Source organism: Carcharodon carcharias, chromosome 32 (assembly GCF_017639515.1).
Source record: "Carcharodon carcharias isolate sCarCar2 chromosome 32, sCarCar2.pri, whole genome shotgun sequence".
NCBI classification, from domain to species: Eukaryota; Metazoa; Chordata; class Chondrichthyes; order Lamniformes; family Lamnidae; genus Carcharodon; species Carcharodon carcharias.
The window spans coordinates 10,799,262-10,826,405 of NC_054498.1; the positions used below are offsets into that span (position 1 = coordinate 10,799,262).

A 27,144-nucleotide genomic window follows, 5' to 3' on the forward strand; every position below is an offset into this window, starting at 1 on the left:
TGATCAGCAAGTCTGAAGGTTCTGCTGCTTCTCATTCCCCCGACCCTCCCACCAAACCGCTCCCCCCCCCACCCCCGATCTCCTGCCGCTCCCCCCGTCTGCTGCCATCACCTCTTGCCCCTGCTTGCTGCTGCCTCCCCTCCCTCCCATTTCCCTGCCACATTTCCCCCCCCCCCCCAATGCATGCACACAGCATCAAATTGATAACGACGATTTGAACTGCCGTTTTTCAAGTAAAAAAAGTTCTTAGTTGCTGCACTGCTGTTGAACTTCAGGCAACTTCGCAGTTTTCTGGCGAGCTTTACAAAAGAAATTGCAGCCAGGGAGCTGCCCGAAGGTCAGAAGCGGCGCAGCGACTTAGTGAAATTGACCCGACTGATGCGCCTGTTTTAAAACAGTTTGGACTCAGCCTAACAGATCCATTTTATTTAAGCTGTTGTTTCACGTTTGCAGCTCTGGCTGCTCCGTGTGGATGACGAGAAGCTCTGTTACATCACCGGCCCCAGGCCCCCTCGCCTCTGAGCCCCAGTGTTTTGCACCGCCTGCACTCCTGCCTCTCCGTGGCCCTGCCCTCCCCAGTGTGAGCCTACACGGCGTGGACAAACAAGGCAGAGCCGCAGCCGAGTCCCATCTTGAAATACCTCAACATATGTGCACAGTTTCCCATAGGGCTCACTGGGTAAGAATTGCGTGGGCACAATTGCTGATATTTCTTCTCCCTACCACTGTAACCAGTTGTGGTGTTGCTACTTCAAAACAGACTCTGGGATGAAACCTAGACTTTGTTGGTCTGTATGATTTGATCCTGCACTCGGGCAAACCAGGTGGCTACCTTTTGATACCATTTTTTTACTCAGAGGCATTTTATCAACACGGTATTTAAACTAATAATAGCACTTAACACTCCCATTTTATTACGATGGCACCTAAAACCACACAGCATGATGGATTTTCAGCACTTGAGTATAAGTTTAGGGATGACAGTCAACTGGGCAGGATACTGGAAGGTTGCCAGTTCCTGCAGACCCAAACTGCAACATGAATGAGGAGAACGTGTGAAGAAAATTGGGCAACATGGTACCCAAAGAATTACATTGTTCTTAAACTGCCAACGGAGCAAAGCATTTTTTTTTTGTTGTTGTTGGTTAGAGTACATCATTTTCCCTATTCTTTCGTAGGACGTGGGCATCACTGGTAAGACCAGCATTTGTTTGCCCATAACAAAAACAGAATTACCTGGAAAAACTCAGCAGGTCTGGCAGCATTGGCGAAGAAAAGAGTTGACGTTTCGAGTCCTCACGACCCTTCGACAGAACTTGAGTGAGTCCAAGTGAATCCACTTGAGTGGACGCACTCAAGTTCTGTCGAAGGGTCATGAGGACTTTAAACGTCGACTCTTTTCTTCTCCGCCGATACTGCCAGACCTGCTGAGTTTTTCCAGGTAATTCTGTTCTTGTTTTGGATTTCCAGCATCCGCAGTTTTTTTTGTTTTTATCTATTTGTTTGCCCATCCCTAATTACCCTTGAATTGAGTGGCTTGCTAGGCCATTTCAGAGGACAGTTTCAAGTCAACCACATTGCTGTGGACCTGGAGTCGCAAGGAGGCCAGACCAGGTAAGGATGGCAGATTTCCTTCCCTGAAGGACACCAGTGAACCAGATGGGTTTTTATGACAATATCACTGATAGTTTCATGGTCACCATTACTGTTGGATACCCTCACATGCCAAATTTATTAACGAAATTTAAATTCCACCAGCTGCTACCTGGAGCATTAGCTCGGGCCCGTGACAGGACCACTCTGCCACTGTCTCCTCGTACAATACTTCCATGTGATTGCAGATGAGTCTCAGGATGATTTTGCTTAAAGGTTAAATCGGGAGGATATTTATTCTGTGTTCAAGGTTAAACCCCAAGAATGTTCACCAGCGTCCGACAGTTGCATTGCTGTGCGGACCACATGTGAAGGGCGCTCAGGGAATCAGCTGCGGTCGCCATCTTGCCAACCACCAGGTGCAGATTATCCTGTTCCTGCCCAACTTTGTGAAGATGCTGGAGTGCATCACCACGGAGCTTCAGCTTTTCAGCAAGACAGACGGCAAGCAAGTGGCCAGTGTCAAAGGTGCGTTATCTTCCAGTCTGCGTGCATCTCATCCTTTTGCCCATCGCAGGCTGTGTGGAACCTGCGTGAGTGTAAATGTGTTGAACCTTGGACAGTCCTCACTGGGGTTTTTGGGAAGCCTTTCACCAGTGACTGGTTATCAAGTACATGTAGCTTAATAGATTTCTGCAGGGAGGGATTGTATCTATTCCATTCATACTAGAACTGAGCAAATTTGCTTTTTCAACAAGCAATCAGGCCTTTGCTAAATTGCTATTTATTTCAGTTATAAATTTTAAGTTAGCGATTTGCATGGGCAGTTTAAATCAAGAACACAGATAACTGCAAGGTACATGCAACTAAGTACAGCCAAGTATCTAAAATCATGAAGGGTCTGGACAGAGCAGATAGGGAAAAACTGTTCCCATTGATGGAAGGATCAAGATCGAGAGGGCACAGATTGAAGTTAATTGGCAAAAGAAGCAATGGGGACACGAGGAAAAACTCTTTTTTCACCCAATGAGTGCTTAGGATATGAAATATGCTGCCTATGAGTCTAATGGAGGCAGGTTCAACAGAGGCATTCAAGAGGGAATGGGATTATTATCTGAAAGGAAGAAGGTGCTGGGTTATGGGGAGAAAATGGGGGAATGGCACTGGGTGAATTGGAGAGCTGGCGCAGACATGACTGGTCGAATGGCCTCCTGTTCTGTAAGAATTCTCTGATTCTGTGATCTAGTTCTTGGAGTTTGGTTCTAGAGGTAGCCAGATGGTTACTTCAAGTCCCACTCCCTGAGCACGTAATTTAGACTGAAACTGCAGAGTAAGTACTGAGGGGTGTGCTGCATTGTTGAAGATGCCAATCCTAGAATGAAACAGTAACATGAGTCCAGTTCTGGTGGTTTCAGTGGCACCCTGTAAAGAAAACTAAGGGATTTTCATGGTGTTGTGGCCAACATTCTTCCTTTGGCTGACAAAACTAAGAAAAAAATAACTGACCATTAGCCTGATGTCTCTTCGTTGAATTCTGCTGTGTGCAAAATGGCTTTCATGTTTTCCATCAAAGCAAATCCCTGTGTTTCAAACCAATTCCTTTTCTGTCTTCTCTGCATTTTGAAACATTTCCATTTGAAAGAAATGCATGCAGAATGTCAGCCCTAGTGCAGTTGTTATCTCTGAATTAGCATCAATAGTATTCATCTCTAGGCTGTCAGTTAAATACGATGATGCAGGTGAAATTAGCACAAGAAGATTTTACTTTTCAGAAATAAACGCACAAAGTTTTTTTTAAAACTGAGGTTGTTTGGAGCATTTTGGTGAAATGTTAAACCCCGCCCCCCAACTGTGGGAAACCACTCATGAGAACAATTAAAGATTTTGTCTCCCCAAATGCGGGTTGCATCTGGACAGAGCATTTAAAGATATCTTAAGGCCAGCTTGAAATATTATGGCCTGCCACTGCTGATGAGAGTAAGTTGAATATAGGTGCAGTTTTTCCCTCAGCTTTTTGTTACCAATGCACAAAATATTTCTAATGACCACACAAGAGGTCTCCAGAACGTAGTTAGATAACAGTTAACGTATTTAATTCACACCTTAAAAATGTAATAAATTTGAGCACCCAGCAAAGTGCAGTTGCTTTTATTTTGAGCTCACTGCACTTTTTGTGGGATCGACTCCGATGTGTGGGTTTCACTAAAGAAAACTTGTTGGATTTGCTAAGGACACGAGCCTTCAGGAGTGTGTCTGGTGTCCCCCCCGCCCCCCCGTCTCTCTCTCTCTCAACTCTCTCTCTCTCTCTCTCTCCCCCCCCCCCCGACACACACACACACACACACACACACACACACACACACAAATTTACTTTGGCTGTATGGAACCTTGGTGTCTGGAGCTGTCTGTGCTAGATAGATGATATGGCAGTATAAAACCAGCGTAAAATCATCCTCCTACACTCACTCCTTTCAAACTTCAAATTGTACTTTCTTTCTGGGCTATTTGCCAGACCAACCCATCTGGGGGGGGAGAAGATGGACTGGGCTGCTTTCCTACTTTGCACTTGGTACATTATATTCACCAGTTCCTGTTTATTTTACCTGGCACCTTGCAAAAAAGCAAGTAAGGCCAATTGTTCTGTGAGCTCAGTTTTAGTTATTCTATAAAGTCTGTTCAAGGAATATTATGTCTTTAGAGGGTCAGTTAATCAGTGTACTGTTATTTAAACAATGGTAATGTTTATCTAGAAGGTTTTTGGCTGCTAAATATCTTTGTATTATAATGTTTGATATTGGATTACACTGAAGCTTCCAAGTAGTTTTACACAGAACAACCAAAACTGGTTTCAACATTGCTCATTATCAGCTTAAAAAAAAATATACATGCTGATTAACTTTTAAAGGCTGTTACACCACTGTTTAGATCCTTCTATAATTCCGTAGTTATTTTTTAATAGAAATACGCAGTTTGCTATTCAAACTGATATTTCCTTCCCCTCCCTCATATATAACCTCATTCCACCCCCCCCAACCCAATTTTCTTCCCCCCCCCCCACCCCCTCCCCCTGAAGGCACCGACTCATGCTGCATTACATTTCCATGGTTGGTGGCTGCCCTTCACATGTGAATGCAGATAGTGATTCTCCCAACATTCATACCTGTCATTTCCAGTCAAGATTCGGGACCCACTCTGATCTTTTTTGCCCCCTATTCTAGTGCAGAGACGCTGCCCTCCTCCTTTCTCCTTTGTAAGTAAGACCTTATTCTAACCTACACCATTGATTCCACACCCCCCCCAAAACCTCCTCATAAACAGCAGTTGTGAATGTGATTTATGCATTAGTCAATTGGCATTTTTCTACTGTTTCTTTGTGTTGTTCTAGAGTTGTTTTACCAAAATTCTATAAGTTTCAGAAAGGTTAAAACTTTGATTTAAATTTTGGAAGCCATTAATAATGTCACGTCCCTGGTTCCTAAAAGAATTTCACCTCTGGTTTGAGGTCATTAGGAAATGGCTCTCAAAAGAATGCAACAAAGGTGCAATGGCCAAGTCATGTTCCAACTTGGATTATAGGCAAAGAGAATATGTTATTGGCTCTTGACAAGTGCAGCTTCGTTCAGCCACAGCCTCAGAACTGCTCACGCCTGGGGTTTTTCAACTCTATTTCGTTCTGATGCTAAGATCTCAAAAGCGTTGCAATCCTGAATCAGTCGATGTTAATGGAGATATTAATCTTGCCTTTGTCACAGTTTTTTGCCCGCCTGTTGCAAATCCTTACAACTTGGCATGGATTAAGATTCCAGTTCTGATTGACACCAGTAAACCCCAAGGCATGAATACAGTACTAAGAAGTGGAAAGAGAAGTTGTCATTGAGGAACTCCATCTCTAAAACTTTATGAAGTGTTCCTTCAAAGTTACAAGCCCAGCCATTTCAAGTTCCTTGGTGGTCTTTGTGTGAATGTCTGCTGCTTAAATTGGGACTCTTTGGGTTCCGAGACCGGAGACGGCAGCTGAAACTTAGATTATACCCTTTGCGGAAGAGAATGAAAGGAATTTAGTTATATAGTGCCTTTTTTAATTCTCTGGATGCCCCAAAGTGCCTCATACCTTTTCATAATGCTGTTAGTAGAATATGGAGAAACCTGGCAGCCATTTCACGTACAGCAAGGCTCCTTATACAGCAGTGTGATACATAATCAGATAAACTGCTTTGTGATGTTGGTTGAGGGAAAATATTGGCCAGGACACTGGGGAGAGGTCCTCTGCTGTTCTTCGAATAGTGGAGTGGAATCTTTTGCATTCATGTAAGCAGATGGGGGGTGGGGGGGGGGGGCGCCTCGGTTTAATGTCGCGCACAAAAAACAGCACCCCCGGCAGTGCAGGGCTCCCTCAGTACTGCAACACACTGTTAGCCCAGATTATTACATGACTCTCTGGTTAACTGTATCTCTGTTCTATAATTTCTATATTATAGTCTTTATTATAGAACTCTTTGCGGTAACTTTTACTGCACAGATCCTCTGTACTGTAACTCCTGTCACATAATGCTTACGTTATGCTGCACTTTGCAACCCTGTGGACTCTGCTGCAAGAGGTGGGCAAGCGCGGTCGATCGTACCACGCTGCCACAGCTGGTGCCTGGCTGAGACCAATAGATTCAGTACCAACACAAGACAGAACTTGAATTTGCCTAATATTCATAGCTTTGGTATGCTCTCTGCCTCGCTCCATGCTCAATATTCTGTAGTCTCCTATGTAACATCATTTTTGCAGCTCCACAAGAGCTGCAGCTGTTTCAGAAGGCCCATCGTGATCTTATCGGGGAGCTATGGATGAGCAATGAATGCGACTTTAGTGTCGCCCAAATCCTGAAAGCAATTCAGATGGTTTGGAGTGAGTGCGCATTGAGGATGTCAGTCAAACCATCGTTTCCATATTTCATCTCATTTCTATGTTTCCTTAGTTCTGATGAAGAGTCATACGGACTCGAAACGTTAACTGTGTTCCCCCTCTCCGCAGGTGCTGTCAGACCTGCTGAGCTTTTCCAGCTGTTTTTGTTTTTGCTTCAGTCAACCCATCCTTGCCTTTAACTCATTTTGCAGGAAGAAAGTTTCTGCACCCTGTCTAAGCACCTTCACCATCAGTAACCTAGAGAGCAATCTTTCACATTTTTGACATGCCCTTAAAGCACTTCACAGCCAGCTAATTACTCGCTCGGTGCACAGCATGGTGAATGACCAGTTAATCCATTTTGGTGGTGTTGGTTGAGGGATGGATATTGCCTAGGCACTGGGAGGGCTCTCCTCCTTTAAAACGTGCTGCAAGATCTTTTCTATAAGCCCTTTGGGCTTCGGTTTAATTCCTCAACTGGAAGAGGGCACCTCTGACAATGCAGCTTTGCTCTCAGTCCTGTGCTGAAGTGTCAGTCCAGGTTGTGTACGCAAGTTCTGGAGCAGCACTTGAACCGTACAACCTTGTGACTCAGCGGCAACAGTGCTACTGCTGGCAAGTCAGATTTATCTCTGGTCATTCATCCAGCACCAGCAGAGTCACATGGGATTTCCCAGTCTCCAATTTGTACTGAATGCATCAAAAAGATCACATTATTGGATTTTAGACTCGACACAAGGAAGTAGTACTCTTTAAGTGGAATTTTTTCCCACATGATTTTCTTGAGTAACTTACCTTTTTTCTTTGCAAATTCCCAGACTTGCCGGACACTCCTGTTGACTTGGTGATCAATTGCCTTGACTGTCACGAGAACCCGTTTCTTCGCGAGCAACCTTGGTACAGAGCCGCTGTCGAATGGGCCAACCAGAATCGGGCTCCAGTGTTGAGCATCGACCCGCCCGTGGGTGAATTGGAGCACGTCATTGATGCCAAGTGGTCTTTAGCCCTCGGCCTGCCTTTACCGCTGGGGGCAAGTGCCGGCCGGGTGTATCTCTGTGATATTGGGATACCAAAGAAGGTTTTCCAGGAAGTGGGAATCTCCTATCATTCGCCTTTTGGTTGCAAGTTTGTTATACCTTTGCACTCTGAATAATCGTGGCTTAACGCACAAGAGGAAGATCGTACAGGCCATAAAACATCCAGCAGCTGGGCAGAGAGAAGAATGTGGAAGTGTTAGAAGCCTTAATGTACAACTGACTTGGATCTAAATAATATTGTTGCAGAAAATTGTTTTGTGAAGCAGGGAAAGCACTACAAGTGTCCTGTTGCGACTGGTGCCATACCACGTTCCAATAAGGGATGGCTGCACCAAAGGTCTGCAGTTATGCCTTGACCCCACGTACATTTCTGTGCCTTTATTGTGAAGGCTGTGCATGGTACTGTTTGTTACATTTGCAAGGCCTTGGGGTTGAAATGGGCACCATCCCACAAATGAGTCTGCCCATGTTGAGTATTCTCACTATTCAGCTAGTTATTTTCTTTGGGGGGTGAGGGTGGAAACTACTGTCTTAAGTGTGAACAAGTTTAAAATGTGGAAGATATTCATGAAGAAAAGCGGTATTTGTCACATTTGCGGTTTCCTTTTAATTCTATGCACCATTTAGAAATGATCACTGGTGAGATTTCTTTTGCCACTAGCAAAAGCGCTAATGGCTTAAAACAATGTTTTCAAGCCCTGTGGTTTTTATGAAGCTAATGTGTGTGGTGAAGCACCAGCTTTTCATACTTTCAAGATGCCTGTAATTGTGATCTTTGATATGCACTTATAGCGCCCCCTAGTGCAGCCAAGGCTTGAAAGCAGCTTCTGCAGAGGACAGAAGGCCTTCTCGTTTCTGCTTTCCCTAGCTTAATACTGGATGAGGGATGTTGCGACAATTTCAGTAGATCCCAGTCATATGCTGCAAAATGCAGGAGGATGCCTGATGGCATCAGCTTCATTTCTGCCATCGATAGGAATTTGAACCCTTCAGATACACAACCGTTTTGAACGGAATGGACTGCGGTGTCTTAAGACCAAACGAGGATTCACCCTTGATCGTATTGGTTTTTAGATGGGTCCACTACACATTGTTTCTTTCTGTCTTATATTGTTAGGTGTCAACTTAATGGATCTACCAGCTAGAGTGGGTAAAGAGAGCTTTTGTTTTGTTTGCCAAGTTGGTTGATTAAAACAATCTCACATATTCGCACAATAGTTGATGGGGACCATTAGTTCAGTAGACTACTTTTAATCCAATACCCTACTTATAAATACAGCTGCTGTGAGGAAATGAGATTGTGGAAGAGCAAAGTTAAGATTGTGATGAAAGTCAAGCCGAATCACAGCATGTAGATTAGCCTAGAACTGAGCTCTAAAATGCTTTTATTTAGATACATATACTAAGCTGGAGCCAGCAGAATGAACACATCTTCCTTGTGCTCTTAGTCTATTGAAGTATTTCTAATCACTTTTGTTGCATGACCAGATTAGCATAGCAAACATTTTCTGTTGTAATAGATGAGCATTTTAAGTAGATTCACTAAAGTGGGATGGGAGTTTTTTTTCACTAAAACTAATTTCGCAATTGCCCAAAGAACTGGTACAAATATACACAATCTTGTACCCTCCATATTCAGTCCTTGTGGCTTTCCTAGTATCGTGTGTCCCTTTCTTTAACCGTGACATGGTGGAAAAAGTTTCTGTCATTATCTTACACTACCCTTTGATTCTCCGGACATCTGAATCAGCCACCAGAAATGCACAAGGATCAACTTCAAGGTTGTATTTATGTTCTTGAGTGTAGACTAATTCTTTGTTCCTCGACTCCCAACATTTATTCCCCATCTCATCGTTTTTGCTTGGACAATCTTACCTGCTCACTGGAAAACATGGGAGTCGGAGGAAGAACAGTAATTGCAGAGAAATTGCAGTTTCCTAATGTTTAGAAACACACTGAACATCCATGGGAGCTCAGAATTGCAGTTTCTTGAATGGAGCAGGGCCGAACATGGCTTAATTTCTTTTGTGAAGACCAGCAGCCTCAACTTTACTGCTGATCATGTTGTGCTAATGAGAGTCAGAGTGTTTCTCTGAAAATACTTCTTTGGTCTCCGTGCAGTGTTCTTCATGCTGTGAAAGTTGACAATATTGCATGTGGCAATACTTCAGGAGGCTGAGGAAGATTCTTTGGTTTTCAAACATTTTTTTTTTCTAAAGTGTAACTGTTCAAAGTTCTACTGAGATCTCTTGATACTGCCTTTTGTGAGATGCCAATGGCTTCATGTTGTAGATCTCTGTATTTTGATATTTGACAAATCTCTGGTAGAACAATGGCAAGAATTACTTTTAGCAGCTTGGAAGAACATGTTTGCCTATACAATGTGATGATGCTTAAAACCAGTTTAACTATTTAATGAAGTGCTCGCAATGATTACAGCCTTCCATGCCTCCCTTTGCTTTGAGCAAGAATGGTCAGTAAAACTTGTTCAGTAGCTTGAATCAAGCCATCACAAAGAATTAAGTTGATTAAAAAATGTGTTTGTTTTCCCAGCTTACCTTTGAATTCATTTTGGAGGAGGGGTGTTTTTCTTTGTTGTAAATGTGGATGGTTTCCATTGAGGGAAAGGGGGTACAATGCTTGACAACACAAGGGAGCAGAATTAACATTGCACCCTTGCTATGATAGATTTGGTGAAAGACCCTGGTTTAATGTCTGATAACTCAGACCCCTTTTTGTTTCCAGTTCAAAACCAACGTGAGGTCAGCAATATACCCATTTCTCAGAACAACAGGTTCTTTGTGACTGCAGCATTTCTGCTCAATTTAGGCCTGATGTGAGACATCATTATTTGAACTATTCGAGTACAACAGTAGAATTATTATCTTTAGAAATAAATCTTATAGAAATCTTTGTTTTATGTAGTCATTGTGCAACTTAACGACTGCAGTGTTTAAAAGGACAAAAGTTTTGTGCATATTTTTCATTGACACAAGAATGTAGGTAAACAAACATTACTCACATTTGTAGAAGGGTACTTTTCAAGCAAGTGAGTGATTTCTTGTTGCTTGTAAACTGGAGACAAGCTGTTATAGATGATGCATACAGGGCTTTGCACCGTGCATCAGCATTCTTTTTGAAACTGCTTGGACAGTGATAGATGTGTACTTTCAATGCAACAAATACACTTAGTATTTTAGGAAAACTACTTTTGCATGCAAGTGTTGTGCCACTCGAACTTTGGGTTTTGTCAGTCCTGCCCCATTTTTAAGCCAAAAAATGTGATTTTTTTTTTAAACCATTAAATTTTCTTTAGGTGGATTTGCGCAGTCTATAAAAATGCACCATGAGAGTGAGTATAACCAAACAAGGGGTAGTGATGGAGTATGTCAAACTCTGTTGAAAATGTAAGCCAGATCTGTCACGTTATTTCAAGAAATTCCCTAACACCACCAAGCCCTCAGTACCCTGTGCTCATTGTTCATAGCAGACGAGCGGAATCCAAACATCCTGGTGCTTTTGTTCCAGGCAGATAGAAAACATGGGCCATTCTCCAAAGTATACCACCCTATACTTTAGTGAGCACTCTGGTCTGATGCCACAGCACTGCATTTCCTTTCTTCCCTCTCCCAGATGACTATAATGGCCCTGTAGGCGGAGTATGTTGTGCTTTTTCCTTGGACAGGGGTTTTAACAAGTCCCTATGGTGGAGAATCTTGCATAAAAGGAGGAAGAACTCTGGTCTAGATTATTTTTTGCTTATTTAACAAAAATAATACATCTGGCAAATGGGATAGAATTTGGGAATCCTCAACCTTTCAGGTCATTTTATGTTATGACAGCACTGATTTGAGGAGCCAGGAAGTTTTGAAGAATTAATGTCCTATTTTAGTTCTATAAAATAAAGCAGATAGTTATTTTTAGTGATTTGTATCGGATCAGCAGTAAAAGATGACAAACAACTTGAATTATCCAATATACAATATTGCCTCACTTTGTTTTTACACACAAAAACCATCAAACTCCTTCCCACTTGCTGCTCTTGAGGCAGTGTTGCCAGCGCTGTCACCATATGATGCCTTGCTGACTGAAATACACCGGAAGATCCATGAATGAGCAGAAAGTTTCCTGAGTTAGGATTACGGTATGTTACTGAGCATCGCATCTTCAGTGATGGCTTAGTGATTAAATGTGGCATGTGGTGCTTCACTGAACAACCCAGGCTGACCTGTGTGCGCTAATTGCCTTTTTTGCCATCAGCGGTCCTGGCTTAGTAAGGAGTAGGGGGAAAAGAAATAAGCTAAGTCTTCTCTTCCTGACTGATTTCTAGTTACCCTCCTAAGTACTGGTGTTTGGGACGTTGAGTGAGGACATGGTAGGATTTCAATTGGGCAACTGGAAATACCTGCCGACGCTCATTTTTTGGCTCACTCCTGATGAATGAATGGCCACTTGAAGGACTGTGGACCGGACACCAAGAGTTGGAAAGAAAATTTTAAAAAGTTCTTGTTGAAACAGAAGTAATGGTGTCTGTACATTGGTGTCTATGTTGCCCTCTGCTGAAGCAGAGAGCTTTACACGCATGTGTAATTCCACACCTTAACAACAAAGTCATCCTAATTTAGTGGAAAAGGCTGCTAGGAATCTTCATGGTGGCCAATAGTTGCCCAGAGTGAAGTGAAACACCCATTTTAAAGAACTTTTCACTGTGAATGAAATGATCAAAATTAGTGCTTTGAAATGGAAAAGATATTGAACATATAGTAAGGTCCCTGGGGTCTGGTATTTCCTTACAAGGCCTATTTTGATAACAAGAGCTGATGAAACTTGATTCTTACAGTATTTCAGCATTAATGCATAATTTTCCTTTGTTATTGTTTACATATCTTAGACACATTCTGCACCACCCAAAACTTATTGGTGACAGGAAGCCCAGACAATCGCACGTTTGCTTGGTGGAAGTGCTCCTGTTCGCCAAGCTTTGAGGAGTACATTGCATTACAGCAGTGTTAAATATTGTACTGTGGTGCAGGTACAAGTGGTCACCAGTGCTGCTTTTCTTCCCTATCTGCCTGCTTCTTTGTATTGCAGTTGCTATTGCTAGTAGCTCTTGGGAAAACATCTGTTAATGTTAATTAGAAATGATTTTTTAACTGCACACTTAAATAGGCTGGTACACTGTGACGTGATCTTTTGAGTAAATATAGATATTTTTCAATAAAAGCAAGTGAAAACAGTCACTCACTTTTGTAGCTGATTTACAGTATTGAAGCCAACTTACTTGCTAATTCAGACAGCATCTTCTATCTGTACTACTTGCTTTGTGTTTTCCAGTTTATTGGAAAGCTCGACCTTGGGCATTAGAACCAGAGCTGATGCACATCACACTTGTGCTGTACCAGTTTATTTTAGTTTTAAGGTTACTACTCTGAGGAACTGTGACCAAGATGCTTTGTGGATGTGTTTTCGCTTCAGTGTTGACTAACGTTTACAAAATGTAAATTTGTTGTCTCGAGATTTTCAATCCAAATACTATCCTGTGTTTTGGAAGGTACGTGACTTCTCATTGCTAGAACTAAAGAAAGAACTAAATAAAGACAAGAATTTCTGTTGACTGGTCTCCTTTTTAAAATATGACTCTTTGCATTTGGGAGTAATTCCAGACACGAAGAAAAATTGGGAATGCCAGACGTGGGAAATAAAATGACACTTGGCTGCTGGTTAATTTTTTTTCCAAAAATATGCTTAATTCATAATATTTGTCAGTGTTACATAACAGTTCAAATTTGACAAAGTACAATATGAGTCAGTTTCTTTCAATACAGGACATGAGGTGCCTCACTACACTTGCCATTACATGTGTTTGGAATGCATACTTTTTATGGCAAACATTGTCTTATGCAACAAAAACAGAAAATGCTAGAAAAACTCAGCAGGTCTTAGCATCTGTGGAGAGAAAAAAAAGTTAATGTTTCAAGTCCTTATGACTTCTTCAGAGCTAAAGAGAAATAAAAATGTAATGAAATTTATACTGTTTAAAGTGAACCTGAGTAGAAGGTCAGTGATAGGTAGAGGCAAAGGAGAGATTGCCAGAGATGTCATGGACAAAGGGCTGTTAATGTAATTGATACTGGCTAAAGGAGGTGCTGATGGTGGCATTGTCTTGTGCGCATAGCCCAAAGGGTTTTTATATGGTTTCCAGCCTCTCGGTGTACTCTGGCAAGAAGGCCTTACTTAGACTATCTCTGTCTGTCTCTAAACATGGGAGATGGTGGCACAGTGGTATTGTCACTGGACTGGTGACCCAGAAGTCCAGGCTAATGATCTGGGGACATGGGTTCAAATCCCACCATGGCAGCTGGTGGAATTCAAATTTAATTAATTAGAATCTGAAATCTCAGTAATGGTGACTCTGGAGCTATTATTGGTTATCATAAAAACCTATTTGGTTTACTAATGTTTTTGGGCATTAGGAAGGACAACTGCCATCTTCACTGGTCTAGCCTGCGTGTGACTCAAGATCCACAGCAATGTGTTTGACTCTTAACTGCCCTCTGAAGTCGCCCATCAAGCCACTGAGTTCAGGTGCAATTGGGGATAGGCAACAAATGCTGACCTTGCCAGAGACACCAACATCTCTTAAAGGAATAAATTTTTAAAAAATGCTGTGTGTCCCTCGACATGGATTCCTGCTGTTGGAATGTGCCAGTCTGCAACACACAGTTGTTGATAGCTCTTTGTATTGGAAGACCAAGTTTCAGGCAGACCAAAGAATGTCTTTCACTGAGTTCATGATTTGTGTGCACTCCGCTGGGAACAAAGCAGTACTGGGTCCTGTGTTACAGAGGTGCTCAGGATGAAGCTCAACAATAACCACTGCATCTCTTTGCAAACCTCCTTTCACGTTTCAGTTAAAAAATAAAATACAAACACAAACAAGGAAGGCAAGAAGAAACAAGTTGGTTAAGTCTGTTGTGGTAACTGCACCATTACCCCCACCTCTGTGGCAATTCAATCTTCTGGGAAAGGCAACAAAGAAAGCTGTAGGCCAATTGAGTTAAACTCCCTGACTAATGAAAGTAATGATGCTTCTGGAGATTTCAGGCTCTGATCTGACTCCAAGTATTAAATAGGAAAGATGATGCTGATTGGCAGCTATAAAGTTATTCTAAAGTATTGCTATTTAAGTGCAAAGATAGAAACATGGCTGTAATGCCTATTTTGAAGAGAGTGGAGAATTAGAATGGGGAACGGCCTGCAATGAACAAGCCAATGTGGGAGAATGGGCTGGGCATAGGATTGATTTCAGCTGAACTTCGCAAGTGTATATGCAAGTGCACCAGCAGAGGGCAGCTGGATTCTTAGTGGGGAAGCTAGTTGGACTGTTCCAATTGCCTGTTACTGTTAACCTAGCAAGAATCATATAATTCTATTACTCCTCACAGCTCTCCAACACTTCAGCAAAAACAGCTTTTGGTGGATGACTGATTGTGATTTTTATTCTGATATGTAAATCTCTTTCCAGGGCTGAACTTGAAATAGAAAAAGTCTGTTGCATTCCAAGTTGTTTAATCTGATGATGGGCCATTTCAAAGTTAAATTGTCCTTTCAGAGGTGTGGACCAAGCTTACTGAGTCCCGAGTTTACTCATGATCACACTATACGCAAAGTGTCTGTCCGGATTCTGACATCACTTGTAGGATCTTGGCCAGAGGTTATAAAGATCATTAAAGCAAATCATCAACTAAGAGTATATTTAAAAAGTTAACTGCATTGCTGGGTATTTTAGCAGGGGTGTGGAAAATTTCAGAGTGCGGTATAACGTGCAGTGTAAGCCCCCTGCTGGTTTCATAAGGCCCAAACTAGCCCCTGGCAGCTAACTCAGTCCATGATACCCTTGATTTCTTGTGAGTTGGTTTACACTGCTTTAATTCATGGGCCTGGCAAGGGCTCTCTATTTTGTGATATTGCTTCATTGTTGGATAAATTGTTAAATCAGAAAGAAAGACTTCCATTTACGTCGTGTCGTCATTGTTGTCGGAAACAGTCGCCAAGTTATGCACGGCAAAGTCTCACAAACAGCAATAATGAACTGTGTTTCATGTACTGAGAGAGCCAGAACATCTAGGAGAATTCCCCTCCACAATGGGGCCACGGGATACGTACGAACATGTGAATTAGGAGCAGGAGTACACCACTCGGCCCCTCGAGCCTGCTCTGCCATTCAATAAGATCGTGGCTGATCTGATTTTAACCTGAATTCCGCATTCCAGCCTGTCCCGGATAACCTTTCACCCCCTTGATTATCAAGGATCTATCCACCCCTGCCTTAACAACATCCAAAGACTCTGCTTCCACCACCTTTTGAGGGAGAGAGTTCCAAAGACTCATGACTCACAGAAAAAATTCTCCTCATCCTTGTCTAAATGGGTGACCCCTTATTTTTAAACAGTGTTCCAATTTTCGATTCTACAAGAGGAAACATCCTTTCCACATCCACCTTGTCAAGACCCATCAGGATCTTACGTTTCAATCAAGTCGCCTCTTACTCTTCTAAACTCCAGCAGATACAAGCCCAGCCTGTCCAACCTTGCCTCACTTGCCCCGCCAAATCTAGGTATTAGTCTAGTCCTGAACTGTTCCCAATGCATTTACATCCTTCCTTAAATAAGGAGACCAATACTGTACACAGTGCTCCAGATGCGATCTCACCAATGCCCCGTGCAACTGAAGCATAACCTCCCTACTTTTGTTTTCAATTCCCCTCACAATAAATGATAACATTCTATTAGCTTTCCCAATTACTTGCTGTACCTGCGTGCTAACCAGTTGTGATTCATGAACTAGGACACCCAGATCCATCAGCATCTCAGAGCTCTGCAATCGCTCACTATTTAGATAAAATGCTTTTTTATTCTTCCTGTCAAAATGTACAATTTCACATGTTCCCCCATTATACTCCATTTGCCAGATCTTTGCCCACTCACTTAACCTATCTATATCCCTTCGTAGCCTCTTTATGTACTCTTCACAACTTACTTTCATACCTAGCTTTGTGTCATCAGGAAATTTAACAACCATTCCTTTGGTCCCTTCATCCAAGTCATAAATACAAATTGTAAAAAGTTGAAATCCCAGCAATGATCCCTGTGGCACACCACTTGTTACATCTTGCCAATCAGAAAATTACCTATTTATGCCTATCGGTTTCCTGTTAGCTAGCCAATCTTCTATCCATGCCAAAATGTAACCCCCTACACCATGCACTTTTATTTTTTGCAATAATTTTTGACATGGCATTTGATCAAATGACTCATGGAAATCTAAGCACATCCACCAGTTCCCCCTTATGCACAGCACATGTTACTTCTTCAAAGAACTCCAATAAATTGGTTAAACATGATTTCCCTTGCACAAAACCATGTTGATTCTGCCTGGTTACCTTGAATTTATCTAAGTGCCCTGCTATAAAGTTTTAATAATAATTTCTAAATTTTCCCTATGACATATTAAGCTAACTAGCCTATAGTTTCCCGCTTTCTGTCTCCCTTTTTGAATAAAGGAGTTGCATTCACTCTTTTCCAATCTAATGGAACCTTCCCCGAATCTAGGGAATTTTAGTAAATTAAACCATCAACTATCTCACTTTTTATGTCCAGCTGCCATTTTCACTTTAATGTGACAGACAGCACCTCTAACAGTGTAGCACTCCTGTGCTACCATGGAAATCCACATCCCCAGAATGCAATTGCAGGAATGATATTTGTGTTTATTGGTCCCCAGTTATTTGATATATACTTGTTGGACTTGCTATAGTTTATATTATTATAGAGATGCCTTATTTGCTGACATAGGGCTGCAAAATAATGTAGGGGGACTTTGCTGAATCCCTGGACTATCAAATGGAGACTTCAATACACATAGATAAGCTGGTCCTCAGAGTGTGCAAGGACAATGATGATGGACTATAGGCAGACAGTGAGTTAGGTCTACAATGTTTCTGGATTACAAAGTTATTCTGATTAGTTTGATTTCAAGACTTCAGTGAATCACTGGCTGGTACAGTCTTTGCCCCTGCCCCAGTCCATCTACTGTTGAAACCTTGTCTATGTTTTTATTATCCCCAGATTCAACAGTTCCAATGTGCTCGATTCCTTCCACCATCTGTCAGCATCCAAAACTCTGCTGCCCGTATGCTAACTCAGAGTCCCGTTCACTCTTCAACTGTGCACTCGCTGATCTACACTGGCTCCCAGTCCAGAAACACCACACATTTGAAGCTCTTATCCTTGTGTTTGAAACCCTCACCCTCTCCCTATATCTGTAATGATCTCCAATCCTGCAGTCCACTGAGATCTCTGTGTTCCTCCAATTCTGGACTCGAGCATCCTCAATTACTGTCCCACCACTGGCAGTCATGCCTGGGCCCTAAGCTCTAGAATTCCCTCCCTAAATCTCTCTGCCTCTTGCCTCTCCTCTTTTGAGATGTTCCTTCAAATCTATCTCTGTGACCAAGCTTTTGTGTCTGGTGTAATCTCTCCCTCAGTAGCTAGGTGTCAATTTATTGTCTTATAATGTTCCTGTGAAGTGTCTTGGGATTCACTATTCAACTAAATAGTGCAGCAATTAAAATTAAGGATACACAAGAGACCATAATTGGATCAACGCACCTCAGAATGTTGTAAGACTGTAGGAAGTCTGAGAAATAGGGGGATGGGGTGGAGGTGGGGGGCATGGCCAGAGAGGGATTTGCATACATGAATACTTAATTGTAAAACCAGGGCAATGTTGGACTGGGAGGAAATGCGGGTTTTCAAGAACAGGAGTGATGGATAAACGGGACTCAATGTGAGTTAGGTTACATGCAGCAGGATTTTGAATCAGTTTAAGTTTATGGAGGATGGGAGGCTGAGCAGATGAGTGTCGAAATAGGCGTATCTGGAGGTAACAAGAACACAGACCAGGGTTTCAACAGCAGGTGAGCTGAGGCAGGGATGGAGACAGGTGATACTCCAGAGGTGCACATGACTGATCTTTCTCATGGAGTTGGAAACTCAGCCTAGGGTTAAGTAGTACACCGAAGTTGTGAACAATTTGGTTCAGTCTGAGGCAAAGACCAACCAGGAAGATTGTTATGTTTTCTTTTATGGGATGTGGACATCACTGGCAAGGCCAGCATTTGTTGCCCATCCCTAATTGCTCTTGAACTGAATTGCACTTCAGAGGGCAATTAAGGGCTGGCCACACTGCTGTGGGTCTGAAATCACATGTAGGCCAGACCAGGTAGGGACAGCAGATTTCCTTCCCTAAATGACATTAGTGGATCAGATGGGTTTTTAATGACCATAAATCAATATTGATCACCATCACTGAGACTAGCTTTATATTCCAGATTTATTAATTCAATTCAAATTCCACCATCTGCAATGGGAATTGAACCCATATTGTAGAGCACTAGCCTGGATCTTTGGATTACCAGGCCAGCAACATTACCACTATGCCACCATTTCCCAACATTAGTGAGCAGAGTTTGTGGCAGGAACCAAAGACAATGACTTTGGTCTTCCTAGTGTTTAATTGGAGAAATATTTGGCTCAACTAGAACTGGATAAGCATTTTTTTTGTATTCTTTCATGGGAATTGGGCATTGCTGGCTGGGCCAATATTTACTGTCCATCCCTTGTGGCCCTTGAGAGGGTGGTGATGAGATGCCTTCTTGAACCGCTGCAGTCCATGTGATGTAGGTACACCCACAGTACTGTTAGGCAGGGAGTTCCAGGATGTTGAGCCAGTGACCATGAAGGAACGGTGACATAGTTCCAAGTCAGGAAGGTGAGTGGCTTGGAGGGAAACTTCCAGGTGGTGTTCCCATCCATCTGCTGCCCTTGTCCTTCCAGAGGTTGAGGGTTTGGAAGGTGCTGTTGAGGAAGCCTTGGTGAGTGGCTGCAGCACATCCAGTAGTTGGTACACACTGCTGCCAATATGCTGCACTGGTGTAGGGAGTGAATGTTTAAAATGGTGGACGGAGTGCCAACCAAGTGGGCTGCTTTGTCCTGGAAGGTGTTGAGCTTCTTGAGTGTTGTTAGGGCTGCAACTCATCCAGGCAAGTGGAGAGTATTTCATCATACTCTTAACTTGTGCTTTGTAGATGGTGGACAGGCTTTGGGGTGTCAGCAGGTGAGTTACTCACTGCAGAATTCCCAGCCTCTGACCTGCTCTTATAGCTACAGTATTTATATGGCTGGACCAGTTCAGTTTTTGGTCAATGGTAAACCCCAGGGAGTTGATAGTAAGGGATTCAGCGATGGTAATGCTATTGAATGACAAGTGGAGATGGTCAGATTCTCTCATGTTGGAGATGGTCATTGCCTGGCACTTGTGTGGTGTGAATATTGCCTGCCACTTATCAAGCCCAAGCCTGAATGTTGCCAAGGTCTTTCTGCCTATGGACATGGACTGCTTCAGTATCTGAGGAGTTGCGAACATTGTGTGACAAATCAGAAGCAGTGAAGGGGTTGAGAGGGACCTGGCAGATGCAGAGAGAACATTTAAGGCTGCAGCTACCCTACGTCTAGGTGTATAGCATTGGTGTGATGTGTGATGTAAGTCTGACTCCAGAGCAAACCACGCTGATTTTATAGTTGAAACGTGAGAGTGATTTCCCAGGCATGTGGAAGACTATAAGGTAAAGAGGGGTCTTCAGACCGAGAAGGTCTGAATTGTCACAAACCCCACTATTTCAAAATATATCAGTAAACTGAGTAATGAGATAGTGAATGCAAATTTTAAAAATGCAGGTGATAGACATTGCAGAGGGCATTGTGTAATGTTAGTGATTTCTGATTGTTCCACTGTGTATCTATATCAATGTCAGCTGTGGCGTAGTGAGCAACACTCTTGCCTGAGTCAGACTGAGAGTTCAAATCCCATTCCAGAACTTGAGAACAACAATCAAAGCTGGGCTCTGATGTGGGAGTGCGGCACTGTCAGAGGTGCAGTCTGTTGAATGAGACATTAAAACGAATGCTCTGTCGGCCCTCTCTTTGGATGTTAAAGATCCCATGGTACTAGTTTGAAGAAGAGCAGGGCCGGGCCAACAGCTACCCCTGAACCAACATGACAAAACAGATACCCCAGCCGTGTATTCACTATACCCCCTGACCTTCCCCTCTCCGATGCTGAACGTTCAGTGCTCAGCAAAGGACTTAGTTTCATACCCTTACGCCCTCACCTCAATGAATTTCGGGCTCGGCATGATGCTGAACTCTTCTTCCGCCGTCTTCGTCTCCGGGCTCACTTCTTTGGGCAGGAGTCCTCTCCCAGTTCAACGGATCCTTTTACCCATCTCCAATATTCTCCCTCCACCTGGACCCCTCCCTCTGGATTCTTTCCTTCTCTTGGTCTTTTCATTGAGAACTGTCGGCGCGACATTAGTCGTCTCAATTTCTCTGCTCCTCTCACCCATTCTAACCTGTCTCTCTCTGAACTTACTGCACTCCATTCTCTCAGCTCCAACCCAGACATTGTCATCAAACCCGCTGACAAGGGTGGTGCTGTTGTTGTCTGGCGCACTGACCTCTACCTCGCGGAGGCTGAGCGTCAACTCACAGACACTTCCTCCTACCTCTCCCTGGACCATGACCCCACCACTGAACATCAAGCCATTGTTTCCAGGACTGTCACTGACCTCATCTCCTCTGGGGATCTCCCTCCCACAGCTTCCAACCTGATAGTCTCCCAACCTCGGACGGCCCGCTTCTATCTCCTACCTAAAATCCACAAACAGAACTGCCCCGGTAGACCGATCGTCTCAGCTTGTTCCTGCCCCACAGAACTCATTTCTCGTTATCTTGACTCCCTTCTCTCTCCCCTTGTCCAGTCCCTTCCCACTTACATCCGTGATTCCTCTGACACCTTACGTCACATCAACAATTTCCAGTTCCCTGGCCCCAACCGCTTCCTCTTCACCATGGACGTCCAATCCCTCTACACCTCCATCCCCCACCAGGATGGTCTCAGGGCCCTTAGCTTCTTCCTCGAACAGAGGCCCGAACAATCCCCATCCACCACTACTCTCCTCCGTCTGGCTGAACTTGTTCTCACACTGAACAATTTCTCCTTCAACTCCTCTCACTTCCTCCAAATAAAAGGTGTGGCTATGGGTACCCGCATGGGCCCCAGCTATGCCTGTCTCTTTATGGGGTATGTGGAACATTCCTTGTTGCAGTCCTACTCCGGCCCCCTTCCACAACTCTTTCTCCGGTACATCGATGATTACTTCGGTGCCGCTTCATGCTCTCGTCAGGACTTGGAAAAATTTATTAATTTTGCTTCCAATCTCCACCCCTCCATCATTTTCACGTGGTCCATCTCTGACACTTCCCTTCCCTTCCTTGACCTCTCTGTCTCAATCTCTGGTGATAGACTGTCCACCAATATCCATTACAAACCCACCGACTCCCACAGCTATCTTGACTACAGCTCCTCACACCCCGCTTCCTGTAAGGACTCCATCCCATTCTCTCAGTTCCTTCGCCTCCGTCGCATCTGTTCCGATGATGCTACATTCAAAAACAGTTCCTCTGACATGTCCTCCTTCTTCCTTAACCGAGGTTTTCCACCCACGGTCGTTGACAGGGCCCTCAACCGTGTCCGGCTCATCTCCCGCGCATCCGCCCTCACGCCTTCTCCTCCCTCCCAGAAACATGATAGGGTCCCCCTTGTCCTCACTTATCACCCCACCAGCCTCCGCATTCAAAGGATCATCCTCCGCCATTTCCGCCAACTCCAGCATGATGCCACCACCAAACACATCTTCCCTTCACCCCCCTTATCGGCATTCCGTAGGGATCGCTCCCTCCGGGACACCCTGGTCCACTCCTCCATCACCCCCTACTCCTCAACCCCCTCCTATGGCACCACCCCATGCCCACGCAAAAGATGCAACACCTGCCCCTTGACTTCCTCTCTCCTCACCGTCCAAGGACCCAAACACTCCTTTCAAGTGAAGCAGCATTTCACTTGCATTTCCCCCAACTTAGTCTACTGCATTCGTTGCTCCCAATGTGGTCTCCTCTACATTGGAGAGACCAAATGTAAACTGGGCGACCGCTTTGCAGAACACCTGCGATCTGTCCGCAAGAATGACCCAAACCTCCCTGTCGCTTGCCATTTCAACACTCCACCCTGCTCTCTTGCCCACATGTCTGTCCTTGGCTTGCTGTATTGTTCCAGTGAAGCCCAACGCAAACTGGAGGAACAACACCTCATCTTCCGACTAGGGACTTTACAGCCTTCCGGACTGAATATTGAATTCAACAACTTTAGGTCGTAAGCTCCCTCCCCCATCCCCACCCCCTTTCTGTTTCCCCCTTCCCTTTTTTTTCCCAATAAATTATAAAGATTTTCCTTTTCCCACCTATTTCCATTATATAAAACAAAACCCCCACTAGAGCTATACCTTGAGTGCCCTACCATCCATTCTTAATTAGCACATTCGTTTAGATAATATCACCAACTTTAATTTTAACACCTATGTGTTCTATTGTACTATTGTCGTTGACATCTTTTGATGATCTGCTTCTATCACTGCTTGTTTGTCCCTACAACCACAACCACCTCCCCCCCTCCACCTCTTTGTCTCTCTATCTCTCCGCCCCCCACACACACACCTTAAACCAGCTTATATTTCAAATCTTTCTTGGACTCACTCAAGTTCTGTCGAAGGGTCATGAGGACTCGAAACGTCAACTCTTTTCTTCTCCGCCGATGCTGCCAGACCTGCTGAGTTTTTCCATGACAAAACAGATGTTTACCCGCAGGATCATCATCACACTGCTGTTTGTGGGAGCTGGCTGTGTGCAAATCGGCTTCCTACATTGCCACAGTGACGTTTCCGATGTGTTTCACTGGCCGTGGTGTGATCTGGGTGCGCCAGGGAAATTGAAGTCTTATTTTCCTGCTCTTGTTTGATTCAGAAGCAGAATTCCCGCGGTTCCCCGCGCCGCCAGGGCTGGCCACGCAAGCGCAGTCTGCCTGAAATCACAAGGACGCTGGATACATTGTAACTGAAAGTGATACATAGGTGGATACATTGTCGCGGGGTTTCAGCAAAAGTAGCCGCTGTCTGGGATACATTGAAACTTACTGGAAAAGGGGGTTACAACACTACCTGAAAACTTGCTACAAAGACCGAAAGAGGGAAAGATAAGACTTGGATGGTTGCTGGCTGCAGTTGCGTGTGTGTGTATGTGTGTTTCTGGTTACTGTGGTTGCAGAAGGCGGGGTATTTCAAAGTGACAACAGAAGAATGATTTCTTACACCGCCACCCAGCAAGTGGCAGGACTTTTCTGCCCTGCTTTCTGCGGTGACCGGTGATTTGAAGTGCCTTTCGCGGAGTTAGGAGTATCGAGGAAAGGCGTGGCAGGCGGGTTTGGGACTGGATCCCTCCCTGTTTGCTGCATGTTCGTTGTGGAATACATTCGCCGGCCTGGCTCGGCCAGCGTGTAATTAATTGACAAATGGCAGATTTCAGCACAAGCCGACAGGACCGGCGCCACAGGTTGGCGGCAGGCGGGAGTTGGCACCGACAAGGGCTCCTGCAGTCCCCACCCCTCACCCTCTCGGAGCTGGGCAGAAGCTACGAGGAACTACACCGGGGCAGAAGATCCCCGCTTCGATTTCAGGTAATGCCTTCATATGGAGGAAAGCGTTTCTTTGGCGTGACAGTTTGCAGTGGGGGAGAATGATCAACTTTGCAAGTGATGCTGGACCCAAGCCTGGAGAGTGACCAAGTTATATCTCAGTTTATGAAACTTTGAGGCTGGTACCCTGGGAGATGTGGTGCTGAGATGCTGAACTAATAACTAATTTGGAGTTGTCAAACTCAGTGTCATTTCGCTAGCTGGTGTGAGAAGGGAAAACGACTGAAAAGTTCGCTGGCCTACATGTCTCGCTCCATTCCCACATGTTTTTAAGTTATAAAAATAAATTATTTTACTGTTGTTTTATCTTGCGAGCTGTCCTGGTGAGTACAAGACTAAAAGCTTTGATGATATGCCTCTCTTTTTCAGCAATACGTCTATTTCACCGATAATGTGTTTAGACTTCATTAGGGGATTAGAAGATCTGTAGAGGATGTTTAGTGGTGCAGTGGGTACCAGAAACTCCAGCTTCGAGTCCCAACCCCAGACTTGATGACCAAAGAAGCTGTGCTCGTAACATGGGCAACAGATTATCAACCTGTAACCTTGGCGGAGAGGCTGTGGCATTGTGGTTATGTCACTGAACTGGCAAGCCAGAGGCTCGGGCTATAGGGGCAAGGGTTCAAATCCCACCATGACAGCTGGTGGAATTTAAATTCAATTAATAATCTAGTCTCAGTAATGGAAATCATTGTAAAACCCAGCTGGTTCACGAATAAAATGTGCTATCCTTGTCTACATGTGACTCCAGGCCACATAGCAATGTGCTTGACTTTTTTAACTGCTGAAATGGCCTGGAGTAAACAAAATCCTTCCAACTCATGTCAATGGTTGGCAGTAAGAGTGGGATCCTGGCCACCCATGTGATGGAAAAACTAGTTGAAGCCTCTACTCCAGATTACAACGTGGGCGTAAAAGTGCATGTTGCCACGGCAACTCGACTCCCTGAATGAACTGTAGCACACCATGGGGAAGATCGGGAGTGGTTGGGTCAAAAATCCTGGAATTCCCTCCCTAACACCACATGGACTGCAGCAGGTTCAAGAAGACGGCTCACCACCACCTTCTCAAGGTCAATTAGGGATGGGCAATAAGTGCTGGCCTAGCCAATGACACACTCATCCTGTGAATAAATAAATATTAAAAACAAGAATGATTATCCGATGCAGCACCAAAACAGTCTATACAGCCCTATAGGCCTATGCTCCACACGAGCCTGCTCCTTCTCACTCCATTTGCAGAGGAAGACATAGATTCCACAGAGAAACCTGCAAAAAAAACCTCCACAGGAAAGGAATTCTAAAGAGCCACGGTTTAAATTAACCTGGAATAACTTGAAAATCAAAGCAACGCTCTTGTGCATCTCTGAGTTATTTCTGCTACTTTGTTTTCAGAGGATGGTTTGTGGAGGGAAAGGACAGAGAGATGGGTGCTACCATCACCAGCACTGACCCATCATTCCGATGTACCTGTGGCACCCTCAGGATATGCAGGCCCAATGTTACATTGGAACAGATGGCATTGAGTGCAACAGTGGTAGTTGTAGGATAAACAATGGAGTAAGCAATGGAGGAAAAAGGCCTGAGTCTTGCAGTTAAATGATGGGACCAACCCCAATGTCACTGCCTATGAAGCAGCAGACTTCATACTGTAGCTACTGGTTTCCCTTGACTGTTCCTTGTACTTGCGCAAGAACCAGTGCCATCTCAAGCCGTGTGACATTTCCAGTGAAGGTCCACAACGGAGCTCCACCTACCTTTGTATGAACCTACACTTCATTCAATGATTTCAGAGCCATGTCCCTCTCCTCCTGGAGCTCTGGTACTGCAATCTTGCAATTCATTGTACTCTTTTTGGAAAAGAATCCTCCAATGCTGTGGGCACTCCTTAGGAAGGATCTATTAATCTTGGAGAAAGTGCAGTGTAGATTTGCTAGAAATGATACTGGACTCCAAGGGTTACATATGTAGGATTACATATATAAGGCAGAGTAACAGACATTCGGCCCAATCAGTCCCTGCTGGTGTTTATGCTCCACTCGAGCCTCCTCCCATTTTTCCTCTTCTTGACCTATCAGCGTAACCCTCTACTCCCTTCTCACTCATATGCTTGTCTGACTTCCCTTTCAATGCATCTATACGATTCACCCAGGGCTGCGATTTCCACTCCCCTGTGTAACAACATGCCCCCACTGTGGAAGAACATGTGGATCCAGAATTGGGCTCCTAAGTCATCTGAAGTCTCTCCATGCCTGGCGGAGGTCATCCCTGATTCCAAGGGACCGCTGCCGATGTCTCGCTTCAGCCACTCCCTGTGGTACCGAGTTCGACATCCTCTCCACTCTTTGGGCAAGGAAGTTTCAACCACAAGGAGAGATTAAACAAAGCATTAGAATACTTGATCAAATTTTTCATAAATATTAAGAAGGACAGATAGAGAAAAAACATTTCCGAGTTCTGGAGATTAAGACTAGGAGGCATGGCATAAAAATTAGATTAGACCTTTCAGGATACTAGATCAATTGTTAATTTTAGATTTTGGTTAACCAATCTCAAAGTTATCAAAGGTTTTAAGGGATATGTGCAAAGGTGAGTGTATGGAGTTGGATCACAGATCCACCATGATCTCATTGAATGATGGAAAAGGCTCAAGGGCTCAATGGCCTCCTCCTATCCCTTTGTTCTTAATTTTCCCTCTGGCCCAGCTGAGCCCTATTCTATCCTCACCTGCCAAACGTAAAGTGCACACACACTGCATTCTCATTATTCGACATGAGCAGTCTCTGTCGATTATTAGTGAAGGAGATTAGCAGGAGACTGAACCTGTGGCCTTCGGGACACTATAACCAATTGCAATATTACAAATACAGCCCTGGGTAAGATGAGCTCACACGGTACAAGATGTGTTGTTGGTATT

The 27,144-nt window shown here is 44.0% G+C and overlaps 2 protein-coding genes across 3 annotated transcripts in view; both read left to right on the forward strand.

Moving 5' to 3' along the window:
- The window catches only part of edc3 (enhancer of mRNA decapping 3 homolog (S. cerevisiae)), an 84,113-nt gene extending 70,975 nt beyond the window's left edge, over positions 1–13,138 (forward strand). The window contains exons 6-7 of one of the 2 annotated variants that reach the window (XM_041178460.1): positions 1,904–2,121; positions 7,306–13,138. In XM_041178460.1, coding sequence (XP_041034394.1) covers positions 1,904–2,121; positions 7,306–7,640 — 553 coding nt within the window. In that variant the 3' untranslated portion in view covers positions 7,641–13,138. The remainder of the gene's footprint in view (positions 1–1,903; positions 2,122–7,305) is intronic. The other variant, XM_041178461.1, reaches the window with a different exon arrangement.
- Positions 13,139–23,669: 10,531 nt separating this feature from the next.
- Positions 23,670–27,144, forward strand: part of LOC121271965 (sodium channel and clathrin linker 1) — a 37,559-nt gene continuing 34,084 nt past the window's right edge. The window contains exon 1 of the mRNA XM_041178225.1: positions 23,670–24,210. Within this exon, the coding sequence (XP_041034159.1) occupies positions 24,046–24,210 (165 nt within the window). The 5' untranslated portion in view covers positions 23,670–24,045. The remainder of the gene's footprint in view (positions 24,211–27,144) is intronic.